General features: G+C 34.7%; 1 protein-coding gene across 4 annotated transcripts in view; it reads left to right on the top strand.

The window, feature by feature from the left end:
• The window catches only part of LOC120637675 (adenylyl cyclase 78C-like), a 137,553-nt gene that overhangs the window by 104,236 nt on the left and 18,611 nt on the right, over positions 1–14,706 (top strand). Inside the window, exons 4-14 of one of the 4 annotated variants that reach the window (XM_039909618.1) lie at positions 1,399–1,506; positions 2,637–2,715; positions 3,989–4,065; positions 5,844–5,936; positions 6,724–6,766; positions 6,904–7,056; positions 8,520–8,716; positions 10,465–10,657; positions 10,885–11,028; positions 12,196–12,275; positions 13,568–13,717. In XM_039909618.1, the coding sequence (XP_039765552.1) occupies positions 1,399–1,506; positions 2,637–2,715; positions 3,989–4,065; positions 5,844–5,936; positions 6,724–6,766; positions 6,904–7,056; positions 8,520–8,716; positions 10,465–10,657; positions 10,885–11,028; positions 12,196–12,275; positions 13,568–13,717 (1,317 nt within the window). Of the gene's footprint in view, positions 1–1,398; positions 1,507–2,636; positions 2,716–3,988; positions 4,066–5,843; positions 5,937–6,723; positions 6,767–6,903; positions 7,057–8,519; positions 8,732–10,464; positions 10,658–10,884; positions 11,029–12,195; positions 12,276–13,567; positions 13,745–14,706 lie in introns of those variants that run through there. The other 3 variants (XM_039909617.1, XM_039909616.1, XM_039909615.1) reach the window with 3 other exon arrangements.

Below are 14,706 nucleotides of genomic sequence, written 5' to 3'. Positions count from 1 at the left end.
TTTACGACGTCAGTCAGTTGTCCTTCGCCTGCCGCTCGCACTAGTCCACCTTGTACGTTGGTTTAATTGTAAAGTCATTCAATATTTAAAGTCCTTATTGTAGCCTTATTTAATCTCCGGTAACCTTGACATGCAACACCGCGCTATACGAAAAATCGTGGATGTTAATATAGATCAGAAAGACCCCCCCACAGTCTCTGTCTCTCTCTCTCTGTAGCCAACGATCAATCTTTTTTTTTCTTATTTAAAGTACCTACTATTGCTAGAATTCAAAGGCCGATTGGCGCAGTGCGCAGCGACCCTGCTCTCTGAATTCAAGGCTGTGGGTTCGATTCCCACAGCTGGAAAATGTTTGTGTGGTTAACAAGTATTTATTTATCCTATTCATAAAAATATTCATCAGTCATCTTAGTACCCATAACAGAAGCTACACTTACTTTAGGGCTAGATGGCGATTTGAGTGTTGTCGTAGTATATTTATTTATTTTATATATTTATTGCTAAACTGTAATAAGCAATGCCAATAAAATGTAAACTAACGTAATATCGTAGCACGCCTACATTACCTACGCTACGATGGTTGCTACGAAAATCAATTTACATACGTAAATGTACATTTCTTCCCTTTCGTTTTGCTCTCAGACAATTTGGGAATAAATTCATCCAATACGATCTCACTTTCTTATCATTCTTTTTATCTTAAATTTGGGGTTGTGAATGCTTGAGTCCTTGCCATTTGAAGCAAAAATAATCTATATTCGTTGTCCAGTATATCAATATTTTTTGGAGTTACTTATATTTTCGATACATCGTTATAAAAATAAATAATAACTATTATGAAATACGAAACAGTAACACCGTTGTCGCCGCTGATTCAAACTACGAACTTAGAGTCGTTAAAATTTGAATTATTTTACATATATAATTTGATTGCCGATATACCGATATTTTGCTGGATATATCGAAATAAAGTTATTTAATAAATATAGGTTAATTTAATAATTATTGTAAATTACATGTAGTTCTGGTATAATAAATATAATATTGGCCCGAATCGCACAGTGTATTTATTCATTTAAAACCATGAATACGATTTTGTATATCCGGGATTTTCAGACAAAAATTTATTTATGACTTTATTTTGTAATAAAGAATATTCTGCATTAAGAATAGGCAGATATTATTATCATAATATTAGAGAAAACACTATATATGATTTCTACTCAAATAGACCTTTTGAGTCAAACACTTTTTTGCACTAAACTAAAAAAAATATCCTTCCTTCACCACAGTGAACTCTTTTCAAATTCCGCTCCTTTTCTCCTTCAGAGGGATCATGTTAATCGACTAATCAGACTAGATAAAATCGCTAAATGCTATCGCTATTGTTTTTTTTAGAGCCGCTGCTGCGAAAGTGTGCTAGAGATAGAAGACCAGGAGAGTCCAAACCTTGAAGATGAGAGGCTCCCAGGAGACGGCGCTAGTTGCACGGTTCCTGAGGAACAGGTAGCTATATATATTGATAGTACCTATATACTAACAATGTCACGAGACCCGTCAAAGTGCCTTACCGGGCCCGCTGCTAACGGTTTGATAATTTAATAATTTTATTTTCATTTTTGATACTTGTTTAAATAATTTAAAAAAAAACTCTTTATTTACCGACTGGCTAAAAATAAAAATTTGGATTAATATTTTTTAAACTAAATTCCGGGTTTTGAAGCGTATTATTGATTTTGGCTAAGAAGCTCAAATTAAAATACAGTTTAATAATCTAATTCAACGGAGTTAGAGTTTAAAATGGAATTTGTATGGGTCCTTCCTAACTGATTTTAAAAGGAATTTCATCAGATTTGACAAAGTTAAATGGACTTTTGATTCTCGTAAATCGGGGAATTCGGTACCTACTTATTTTTATAGGTTTAGCTTTTCACTTGTGACATTCTTTTTATGCTTAATCGCTATACTTAAAGAGCAAGTCCCCGCAAGCCTGTGACAGTGTTCATCACAAGTAAAAGTGTAAATTTATCTGTATTATTTACTAAAAGCGGTGATAGCCCAGTGGTTAGGACTTCGACTTAACTTTCGGGAGGCCGAGTTCGAATTCCACCTCTAGCTCTTCTTAGTAATGTGCGTTTCAAGCAATTAAAATATCAGTTGCTTCAACGGTGCAGGAAAACATCGTGAGGAAACCTGCATACCTGAGTTCCCATACTGTTCTCAAATGTGTGTGGAGTCCACCAATCCGCAATGGGCCAGCGTGGTGGATTACGGCCTTAACCTCTTTTCATTGTGGGACGAGACTCGTGCCTTGTAGTAGGCCGGTAATGAGTTCATACGATGATGATGATGATCTACTAGCTGACCCGTGCCCAGTTTGCGCGGGTTATCATATCAACCGATTACGGACCCATTACAGGGCACGGGTCTCCGCCGAAAATGAGGAGGGGCTTAGGCCGTAATCCACGACGCTGGCCCAGTACGGATTGGTAGACTCCACATGCCTTTGAGAACAGTATGGAGAACTCTCAGGCATGAAGGTTTCCTAGTAGTAGATAATAAACTAATACCAGTCTCGTGGTAATAATAAAGGCTAACTCTAAGAGTCTAAATATTAATTCAGGCATTTATTTCAGCTGCGGATAAGCGACGACGACGGTTCTACCAATAGTGCTCGCAACAGCATTGACCCATTTAATGCGGATAATGAACCAGGTACCATTCTTTCAATTATATTAAGGACTGAGTGCTGCACTCAAGTTAGAAGAACTATTCAATTTATATGTCTGGAGGAGATCGACTCAAGCTTTTGAGCATACATATATATTTCTACCTTATGTTTTTTAACCTTGTTTTCTTTCTGTTTGCAATAAATACTTTTCCAATCTATTCTATTCTGTTAATAATAATCTAAGTAATCTTTCTTAACAATAGATCTAAGTAAATGGATGTCCGATATTGAAAAAATATTGCTTTGAAGAAGTTTTGAAATAAGTTTCAGTGTCTTATTTTATTATAATTTTGGGGTTAAATAGAAATGCTACATACTCCTCCATATTTGACGGCAGACTGGCGCAGTGGGCAGCGACCCTGCTTTCTGAGTCCAAGGCCGTGGGTTCGATTCCCACAACTGGAAAATGTTTGTGTGATGAGTATAAGTGTTTTTCAGTGTCTGGGTGTTTATATGTATTTTCTAAGTATTTATGTATATATAATTCATAAAAATATTCATCAGTCATCTTAGTACCCATAACACAAGCTACGCTTACTTTGGGGCTTGGTGGCGATGTGTGTATTTTCGTAGTATATTTATTTATTTATTAATTAATTTATTTATTTATTTATTATACTATAATACGCTAATAGAGGTCAGTGATATGTAGACATTACGGGCATTATGATAATTAAAAAACATGGATACTAATTGAAGAGTTCTTTTCCAAAGTTTGCTTAGTTCATAGTAACAAAATGAAATATGAATGATAAATTATAACAACCTTTTAAATTATAAAAGACAATAAAAATAAATAATTAAGATTCAAATGTACTTACTTTATATTTTTTATTAAAATAATATTCAAATTAATTGATTATTTCCAAAATGTGCTTAGTTTTTTAACAAACTGTGCCAGGGCAATAACTAAGCACACTCAGGAATAAAAACTGAAAACATAGTACGTAAATGAAAATACTATGATTAGGTGCAATTTTTTTTTAATAATATTTTAAAACATACAAACAAGTTGGATGAGCCGCTTTTTGCGACGGATGATAAATCAACAAAAACATTAAAATGTAAAAAAAACCTAACAATATACCTTTATTGTGGAATTCAACTCTTCAATTTATATCGATGTTTCCTGTGTAGTATAAGTAAGAACACTCTAATAAAAATATAAAAAATATAAAATTTTGATGAACACGATGACTCTCGAGTTGAAAATTTTTATATATCTATTAGGTTTCTAACAAATATATTTTCTTCCAGCTGTCACAGAGAACATGCTTCGGACAGGTCGATATTACAAAGGGATTTATTGGCCATCACTCACTAATAGTTTTAAGGTAAGATAAAATTATGGTACAATTATTATGGTAAATTATGGTGCATTTTTTCCATATTTTCTTCGATCAATATTATTCTAGAGCATCGTTTAAATTTGCTTTTAATATCCGATTCTTAGCTTGATATTTTGTTAATAAGTGTTTAAGAAAAAAATAATTCACTCAGCCTGTTTTTATCAGTGATAACGACTAAAACATGAGCTTTGAGTCCTATGCAAGACTGAAGTGTACTGAAAATACCCTCCGACACAATGTCATTAATCAAGTATATTTTTTATTATTTCTTAAAAACTATTATTTATTTAAATAAGAATTATCAGCATTCTGGTTAAAATGCTAATAAATTTACAAAAATAGCCGGTCATATCAATTTGTAGTTATCAAAATTTTACTAATTTACCCTACTTTACAAAGCTACTGTAACATCGTGAAAATCATAGTGAAAATGCCAATGTGTTCGTGCTGAGCATCCGAAAAATCAATAAAAGTGAAATAGTACCTATAAATGTATACTCAACAGATAACTGGTCTATTTTTTTTGCTTTTTAATGAGACTACAAATCTAGAACATTATTGATCGAAGCCTCTTTCTGATTAAATGAAGAAGCTACCATAATACGTAAACAAGCTCGTCTAATCATTACAAGGCTATCAAATCTCCCGCGGCGCCCTTTTTTACGAGATCCCCGTGTTTTCATGGATCCCTTCGATAAGTATACTACATTGGTCCGTAATGAACACGATGTAGTCAAAGCACATACAATACAATTTAACGGTCAGTAATATACCGTTACATATAATAATTCAAGTATATTGGCATTTTAAGGTATATTGAAATCCTTAAAAGTTTTAAATGTCGTCTTAAACAATTTCATTTATCTTATTGCCCCTAATTAACGTACATAAAGTTTTATTCTATTTCTTTGTTATTCGTATATAAATTATATATATGACATATATTATTTTAGTTGATATGCATTCGCCGGTTACTTCCCCAATGGTTGTCTGAAAGGATTGCTTTAGCAATTAGACCGTCTTTGCATACAAATATTTAATTAAATTTATTTATTTGTCTTTTGTGCTTTTTATTTTTTGTATGCAATAAAGAGATTTAATTATCTATCGATTTTCTATTATAATTTTTTGAGTACCAGCCCGAAGTTAAGATATAGTGCCTCGTAGAGCACGTAAAGTCGTTGCTATCGCTTATTATTACTTCATTCTGGTAATAGTCGTGAAAGCCCACCAACCTGCATTGGAGCAGTGTGGTGAAAACCGTTTCTCGAGGCCTGTGCCCAGCAGACTTTAATAGGCTACGGATGATGATGAAAATATAATACTATTAATATTATGTTTGTTTATCGATAGGCAATTTGGCAGTAGTTAGTAACCACCCTACCGGCAAAGACGTGCCGTTAGACCGCTACCGTCTCAAACCGCATCATCACCAAATGCAGTCAAGGGCTAACATTCTGTGGAATACAACAAATAATAAAAGTTCAGTGAAAATAAATGCCCCAGATTAAAAAATAATTATCAGTTTCATAGCTTTAAAGTAAACGTTGATGAATACTTAAATCGAATACCTAATGATTTAGGCGATGTGTATAGAAAAAAACGTTTCACCAACTCTTAGGTGATATCTATTAGTTTGCGGTTGATATATGCCTAGGAATCTCCTCAGATTGGGCGTTACTTATTTAGGCATTACCTAGTTCCTCGTTAGTTAAAACGCGCATTAGAAGATTTTGCATTTTGATATCAAATTTTGTTTGCAGGACGAAACCGTAGAATTATCATATCAAAGGTATTCTCGAAGACAAAGACAAAAATCTCTCATAATGGTCAACGTGGTTGATCTAGCACTAAAGGTGACGAAAACTGTTATTTATTTTAAACGATCTATTTTTATTATAGTAGACTTTGTTTAGTCTAGTGTCCCCAAACGTCAAAATGGAAACAACGGGGCGCTTAGGAATTAGTATCAGTGGCGGGCACTTCATAGATGCACAAAAGAACTGCCTAACCTAAAATTGAAATATAGCTCGTATAGGAGGAGGATTTTGTCATTTTATGCAATTGACCTGCTGTGTGCATACCCTGGTAAGAAACCAAGTAAAAAATGACCTCATAGTATATTATGAAGATTAAGCTTAATTTGCTATACTCCACGAAAAGCAGGAGAATCTGTATGGTGTAATTTACAATTTCTTCAATCCTTATACTTCACACCAAACAGATCTTCGGCAATGTACCCTCAACGCACGTTTAGCTCCGAAACCGAAGCATCCTCAGGAGATGTTGACTTTACAATGAATAATTAATTAAGCTTAATTTTCATAATATATCATGGACTTCCGCAACGTAACACCTGCTTCTATCCAATATTTAAAAAAAAATAGCTCATAGCATCCTCATAAATATTATAAATAAAACAAAACATTGTATTCAGGGTTTTTAAAAATTACAATTAATTATTTAAATTCCTCTCATAGATTACCTTTCCAAAACGGTTGAATGTTATAACCAAATAATTAATTATATTTTTATCCAAGGTATGGAAATTTCAGTTAGTTTCATTGCGAATGTTTCTTAACAGCAATCGGCCGTTTTTCATTTTTTTTCTTTTTTATTAATGGATGTTATTTATATTTTCAGATAAGTTTATCATTAATTTATACATTATCAAATAGAGACAACAGTAAGTATGACATAATGATTTTTATATGTAATAAAATTCCAATTTTGCAGAATAAAAATAAAAGGCTTGGTCTTATTAAAATTTAGTTTTTAATTTGTTACAAAAAGTCATAGATTTTTTTTTTCCTTTCCATGAAGTCGAGGTAGTTACAGACGGGTACAAAATAACTTGGACGGCAGCGTTTGGGCTCATAAATATTGCACTATGTCTTCTTGGAGGATGGCGCTGTTTCGCCAATAACTACTTACACTGGGCGGCGGCTACCACGTGGATTCTACTCATAGCGCAAGGTAACAAAATTACATTATCATATCAAATTAAGTATCATTTTCAATTCGACAGTAGCAAACTTTAAGCTTTCAATGTAGATAATGGATGGATGGATTCACATAGTGTAGCCGAACAAAATCAGTATTGAGAAATTGATTTTTTTTTTGTGAACAATAACATAACTTCATTTATTTATATATTATACTTAACATAACTTAATCTTATATCTTTAAACGAGCAATTTTTGTATATATATATATATATATATATATATATAATTTGAATCTCGGAATCGGCTCCAACGATTTTCATGAAATTTAGTATACATGGGGTTTCGGGGGCGATAAATCGATCTAGCTAGGATTCATTTTTAGAAAATGTCATTTTATTTGTGTTTTCCGGTAATCGGTTATTGGAGCAACGAAGTTGCACGGGTCAGCTAGTTTAGTTAAACTTATCCAATTACTTCTTCTTTTGCTTTTTTTGGCTTTGAAGTGTGTTCCAAATTGGCACGTTGTATTTCGCCAATGTCACGTATACTTGGAAGATCCACAAAGGTGATTGTCAAAAAAAAAAAAAAAATTATAAATTTAGCACTATACTTTTTAAAAATCTTAGTATTTCAAAATAAGGCGTTCGTAATGGACTTATCCAATTTAAAAAATGGCATAAGAAAATTACTTGAGTAATATGACAAACGTTGCCTATAAGCCAAAAAAAAATAAGTTGAAGAAGTGGGTACTTGAGACTCTTTATTATTCTAAAGTCAACAAGTCTTCATTGACTACAGATAGTATTACAGTTTAGTTCCATATAGTAAAAAATTATATGTATCTGAAAAAAGATGTACTTATTTGTATGCTTTACAGCTCAAGTATTAATGATTTAATTACACCACTCGTGATATCTCAGCTGTGGATTTGACGTTTCACAAACTAACGCATGCGCGATTTGTATGAGATATGCTTACGATGTATAGCTCTTTTCCTCCTTCACTCTATGTTATATCTTTCCACTCTCTCATGTAACGAAATGTGTCCTTGTTTCACTCTCAATACTAGTCCAAAAAAAATATCGAATAACCGCCTTAGAAATTTCTCCTCAACAATTGATTGAATGAATGAATGAATGAATGAATACACTTTTATTGTACACGACATACACGTATAGTAAAATTATAAATAAAAATTTAACAAAAATTATACAATTTGGCGGCCTTATCGCTCGACATAGCGATTATTTTATTGATTATTATTTTTTATTTTATTCTTCATCATCATCAGCATTATTGTCGGCCGGATTGGTAGCACACGCCGTTGAAAAGATTATGGAAAGATTAAAGCAAGTAATATTTAATTTGGATAAATTATATTTTTTTCTTTATATCTTCTCATAGGGAAAAAGCAAAGGTATATCACCGTACAGCCATAAAATCTATCACCGCTTATTTTCATTATGGTATGTTTTTTTTTTTTAATTTCAGGTCTTAGCGGCCAAGGCATAGGCTTCCAAGAGCCCGAGAATCAAGTGTGGTACATGCTCTTCATAATATTTGTTCCCTACGCAATGCTGCCTCTCTCATTGGGCTGGTGTATTGTCATCGGGATACTGTCTTCTTTCTCACACGTGCTGGCCACAGCTGTTAATGTCAAGGAGTTCATGCTAAACAATATTCATGCAGTAAGCAAAGATAAAGTAGGTAGTAAGTATAGATTAAGTAAGGCCGAATATATAAATTTATTGCTCGCAATTTGGAAAAAGTACGTAAAATTTTCCCATCAAACCTTGTATTCTCTCTCTCAATTCCTAATTGAACTAGAGAAAGTGAGTACTTTAAGGTGTAATTTATTTAAAACTAATCAGATTTTATTACCTTTCCTTTCTTTATTAAGAATTAAAGAAACAATTTCTTAAAGAACAGCCTAAAATCAAAAATCTACTTCAAAATTTTAATAACCCTCAGTTTAAAAAAAACTCTCATAAAGTATTTCAACCCCCATTCCAGACCAGAGATTTCCGAAAGAAAAAGTTGTCCTATTTTATCCTCTATTAGCGGTAACAATCCGTCGATTTCGATTCAACCGTTTCAGAGATTAGCTGGAATAATAATCCGGTTCTTTTACTGCTCATTTATTAAATCAGAACATTTATTTACCATAAAAATAAAGATATACACAGAATTCAGAACATACAGAATTCTCAATCAACCATAATGGCAAGCAGTCCATTATGTCCAAAAACAGAGAAGACGTCTTGATCACGCCTCACTTGAATCATTCTCACCGCGGAATATTGCTAGCTCCCAAACTTTTCCCATTTTCCTCATTATATGCTAAACGTTTACAACATTAGAGGTAAAATATATATTGTCAACTGCTGAATGAATGAACTGACTATCCGCCTATTCAAACACGCCTGTTTGTGAAATACTACTAAAGTGGAGTGGTTTTTGCATATTAGTCGTGTACGCGCATTCTGTATATTCTTAAATCTGTGTAGATATAGATAGTTATATAATTTATATTTATGCAATGCCGGTTTTGACAGTGATTGAATTTCGTATTGCGCACCCCTTTTGTAAAGTTCCGGACCATCAAAACGGAAAAACGGAAATCATATTGGATCACTTTGATGTCTGTCCGTCCGTTTATCAAGGGCCCTTTTAAACAACTTCAAAAAAGGAGCTCTGATAGATTTTATATTCACATAACATATTAATAATATACTAAGGTTTCCAAACAAATTTGTGTTGTTTATATATTTCTATTTATCTGATCGTGACCGTTCCTTTTTTATAAGTTTACATATCATTGGTCGTAGGGAATAGTGATAATCTCATTAAAACTGATTCAGTATTTAAAACTTAAGCGTGAACTTATATAACTGCTCCTGTAAAATGTATTGCCACAATTTTATGCACTATTTGGTATTCTGGTCGTTGCTAAAGTCTGTTGATTATATTTTTCATTGGATATGGGGACTTGATCAACTTTTCACCTTATGGAAACCGTAAATAACTTAAATGTACGTGTTTGCCTAGACGATCTAGGTCTAGCTTATTCACTTTTGTATTAGTATTCCAAAGGAAGTTTCAATTCCTAGCCACGTATTATGAGAACGGAGCGGAAGAAAGACAAAAAAAAAACACAAAGGCGATCTTTTTACTGTAGGTAATCTTCTACACGCAAACCAAAATAGAATAATCACATTAGAAAAACGGGATAGTGGAATAGGTCAACTAGTCATAACATAAACTACTAAAGTTTACCTACTTACCAATAATTCATAAATAGCAAAAAAATACAGAATATATAGAAATATAGAGATTTATGCCTAGGAATATGAAGGTATTCCCTTTTTGATCGTTAGTAAAAACGGGCATATGTAATTTAAAATGACCGGTGCAGCAATTTTTTTATGATCCTCAGGCAAAGACTTGCGGTACCCGTATACTTATAGCCAATTCGTTATTATACATGGCTGTAAATTTTGCCGGAATGTATGCTAAGTACCTCGCTGATTGGGGGCAGAGGAAGGCGTTTCTGGAGACCCACAGATCCATGGTAACAAGGCAACGGACAAAGAGAGAGAGCGACAGACAATGGAAACTATTTCAGAGCGGTAAGAAGAGTTAAATTCTTCAATTGCGCCAAAAACTGTAGTTGACCCTCAATGAAACTTATTAAAAGAGCCGACGAATTACATTTTAATAACAAGAAAATAATAAAGTAAAAACTTTTTTTCCAGAAAGCATTTTTTGTGACTACAAAGTAATTTTATTGAAATTAATTTCATCAAATTAACTCGATTGATCCTGACATTTTGTTAATACACTCTGTTTTTTTTAGTGATTCCGGATTTTTTGGCGAAGGAGATATCAAATCACGTGTCTCGAGTTAAGGGCGAATTTCAGGAGCAGCAATTTAATAACTTATACATTCAGCGGCACGAGAACGTGTCTATACTGTTCGCTGATATAAAAGGATTCACTGGTAAGTTATATAAAGTGCATTCCAAATAACTTGTCTTCTATGCAATAAGGGGACTATATACTATAGGATACAAGTTATAGTAAATTGAATGTAATAAGCTACGACAAGTTATAGCTAGTTTTCATCACAGAATTAAGTATATACAGAACCCGCATTCAGCTATTAATGCATTGTATCCCAAAAGAAAACGTCCCGAGCACGTCTCCCTTCACACCCGCATAATGTTGCTGGTTCACAAACTTTTCCCATTTTCTATATTTTATGGTAAACGTTTGGAAAGTTAGAGGTAAAATAATTCAACCGTCAACTGCTAAATGGAGTGAAGTAACTAACCGTTTTTTCAAAATATACTACTAAAGTGGAGTGGTTTTTGATGCATTACGAAAATTAAGCTTCATTTGCTATACTCCGCGAACAGCAGGAGAATCTGTATGGTGAAATTTATAATTTCTTCAATCCGCATACTCCACACCAAACAGATCCTCGGCTATGTACCCTCTACGCACGTTTGGCTCCGAAACGGGAGCATCCTCAGGAGATGTTGACTTTACAATGAACTTATTCATTGTGAAGTCAACATGGATGGATGGATTATGGATTTTCACAAACTAACGCCTGCTTCTAACCAATACCCGGTTTTTGATGCGTCAATATATGTATTGTACAAGGTTTCTGTATGTTTTTAATTCTGTGGTTTACATCATACTCTACGGATTAAGTTACTTGATTACTGGACTGGAATGGATGGCGTCGTCTACATTATTACAGTACTTTTATCAAATTGCAAACTGTAAGAAAAAGAAACTAAGAAATCTCAGTAGATACCAGCCTATAGTTAGGATATTCCTGAATAGCACGTTTAGCCCGCGGTACCCACTGGTTGTTACTTGTTATCGATAACTTGCTATAATTATCGTTTTAGTCCACCATTCTGAATTTGAACAGCTTGTAGGAAGTATGGAGTACCTTTGTCCTGTGTATGGATTGTGCCTCAGGAGTGGGATAGGTCGGCGGACGATAACGGATGGTGCTAATGCTTTCTTCTTCTAAATTCTATAAACGATAGCAGTCATACGTATCAATAGGAAGTCGATAGAAACAAAAAATGTACATGCTAAGAATTTACCTACATACTCCTATAATTTATGTACTTTTTATTTTTTTCAGAATTATCTAGCAAATGTAGCGCACAAGATCTGGTGAAACTTCTGAACGAACTTTTTGCTCGCTTTGACAGATTAGCTACGGTAAGTCCCTATTTTTTTATTTCACTTAAAGGTTAGGCCTTAACTGCAATCTCACCTGGTGGTAAGTGATGATGCAGTCTCAGATGGTAGCGGGCTAGCCTGTTAGGGAGTATGGTAGTCATACCCTTAATAGGTTTTTACAAGGGGGTTACTAGCCACGGTCTAAGCCCCCACCAGACCAGACCAGCAGCACGCACCTCTAACTTTTCTAAGTTATGTGCGTTTTAAGTAATCCAAATATCACTTGCATCACTTGCTTCCTGCATGTATGAGTTCTACATAATGTTTTCAAAGGTGTGTGGAGTCCACCAATCCGCACTGGGCCAGCGTGGTGGACTACGGCATTAACCTCTTCTCATTGTGGGAGGAGAACCGTTCCCTGTAGTGGGCCGGTAATGGGTTTATTTATTAAGAGCACTAACAACATTCATATTACACGTTTTGACAATGCGTCATGTAAACTTGACGAAAAATTTAACTCAATAAGGTCAAGCGTTACTTTACGTCTGAACAGCTACTTACCTTGTACCAAGCTAGCTCAAATTCGATCGTGCATGGAGTACTGTTCCCATTTATGGGACGGCTCTGCCAACTATCAGCTTGATGCCCTGGATTCGGTGGATCGCCGTGCTAGAAGCCTCATCGGTGACCTAGCCAATAAAAAACCAGAGTTTGGAGCATCGTCGCAAGGTTGCCTGCCTTTCGGTATTCTATAGGATTTATTTCGGAGAGTGTGCTCAAGAACTATTTTATCTAGTTCCCCCCTCGCCTCTTTACCATCGAACCGCGAGGCACCGTAAGGATCTGCATCCCTACGTGGTCGATATATCGCGGACGCGTACGAAGCGCTTCGCATCTTCGTTTCTGATCCGCACCGCTAGGATCTGGAATGCCCTTCCAGCTTCCTTTTTCCCCAGTACCTACAATATGAGTACCTTCAAATCAAGAGTGAATAGGCATCTTCTAGGCAAGCGCGCTCCACCTTAGGCTGCATCATCGCTTACCATCAGGCAGTGGCGTGCATTCCATACATGCTCAAAAGCACTGCATACCCCAAACATTGATATATAACTTTAATAGGAGGAGAGTTTGTGCCGTTTTATGCAATTTTCCTGGTGTATGCATACCCTGGTAAGAAACCTAATGCACGCCACTGCCATCAGGTGTGTTTGCAGTCAAGCGCTCCTCTATAAAAAAAAAAAAAAAAAACTCACCGAAAAGTGTTCGGTGAGTTTGATATTATGATGATGGTAGACTAGTATGGCTTGATGTGTGTTTCTGCACTGTTGTAGGAAAACCACTGTTTACGTATCAAACTGCTGGGTGACTGTTACTTCTGCGTCAGCGGGCTGCCGGAGCGTCGGGACGACCACGCCTTCTGCTGCGTCAACATGGGCCTGCAGATGATACGCGTCATCCGCGACGTGCGGTACAACAAACAGGTGCGTCGTGGCGAGGCGGAGGCAATGGTGTGTATACGAAGTGCTCCTGTGTTTATGGCTTTGTAGTCTTCTAACTGTACAGTTTACTAGGCTACACAAAATTGCAAATTCATTCAAGGGCAATTGTATATCATTTTATAAAAAACTAGCTTGAAAAAAAAAAAAATTAAAACCCGTCTATCTATCTATATATATATATATATATAAAAGAGAAAGTGTGTGGGTATGTTCCGTATAGGCTCCGAAACGGCTGGGCTGATTTCAATGAACTTTCAGTGAATCTCCGGATTGACCTGGCAAGTAATCCTGTAAAGTTTGGTGACGATCGGAGCACTCCTATTTTTGAACTGTCAAACTGTCAAATACAGCTTTTATTTACTATGACGATATTCTATTGTTGGGTGTACATGGGTGTAGATAATGATCTTCACCCGCTCGAGAAGAGAATAGAAGAGAATGAATACGGAAAGAAATAAATGATTTAAAATATTATGAGATATATATAATAATCTTGTATGTAACCAAAATTAAACCACTTCTGAATAATATTATTATAATCAATATATAATATAATATATATATAAATCTCCTGTCCCGATGTTTGTCCGCGATGGACTCCTAAACTACTTAACCGATTTTAAATAAAATTGGCTCACCGTGAGCAGTCTGGTCCAACTTAAGAGATAGGATATCTTAGATCTTTAATTATAGTCGCAATATTATTTTATTGCAAATTATTTGTCACATGTTATATATATATATGTATATATATACTACAATACTCACTTAAGGCTAAGCGATACTGAATACTTTAAAAACAAAATCAAACGCAGACGAAGTCGCGGGCAACAGCTAGTAATATAATAAAAATTAGTTTGAGAGACAGGGTATCGCAAAAGTCTTCATTTATTATTTCGATCGATTTAGGTTTCGCGAATCTTCAACAATATAACTAACAACTAGCTCTGAGGTGACATCTGGTTTTATTT

The sequence above is a fragment of the Pararge aegeria genome, chromosome 4 (genome assembly GCF_905163445.1).
Source record: "Pararge aegeria chromosome 4, ilParAegt1.1, whole genome shotgun sequence".
NCBI lineage: Eukaryota > Metazoa > Arthropoda > Insecta > Lepidoptera > Nymphalidae > Pararge > Pararge aegeria.
This window is presented reverse-complemented; position numbering and strand designations above follow the sequence as displayed.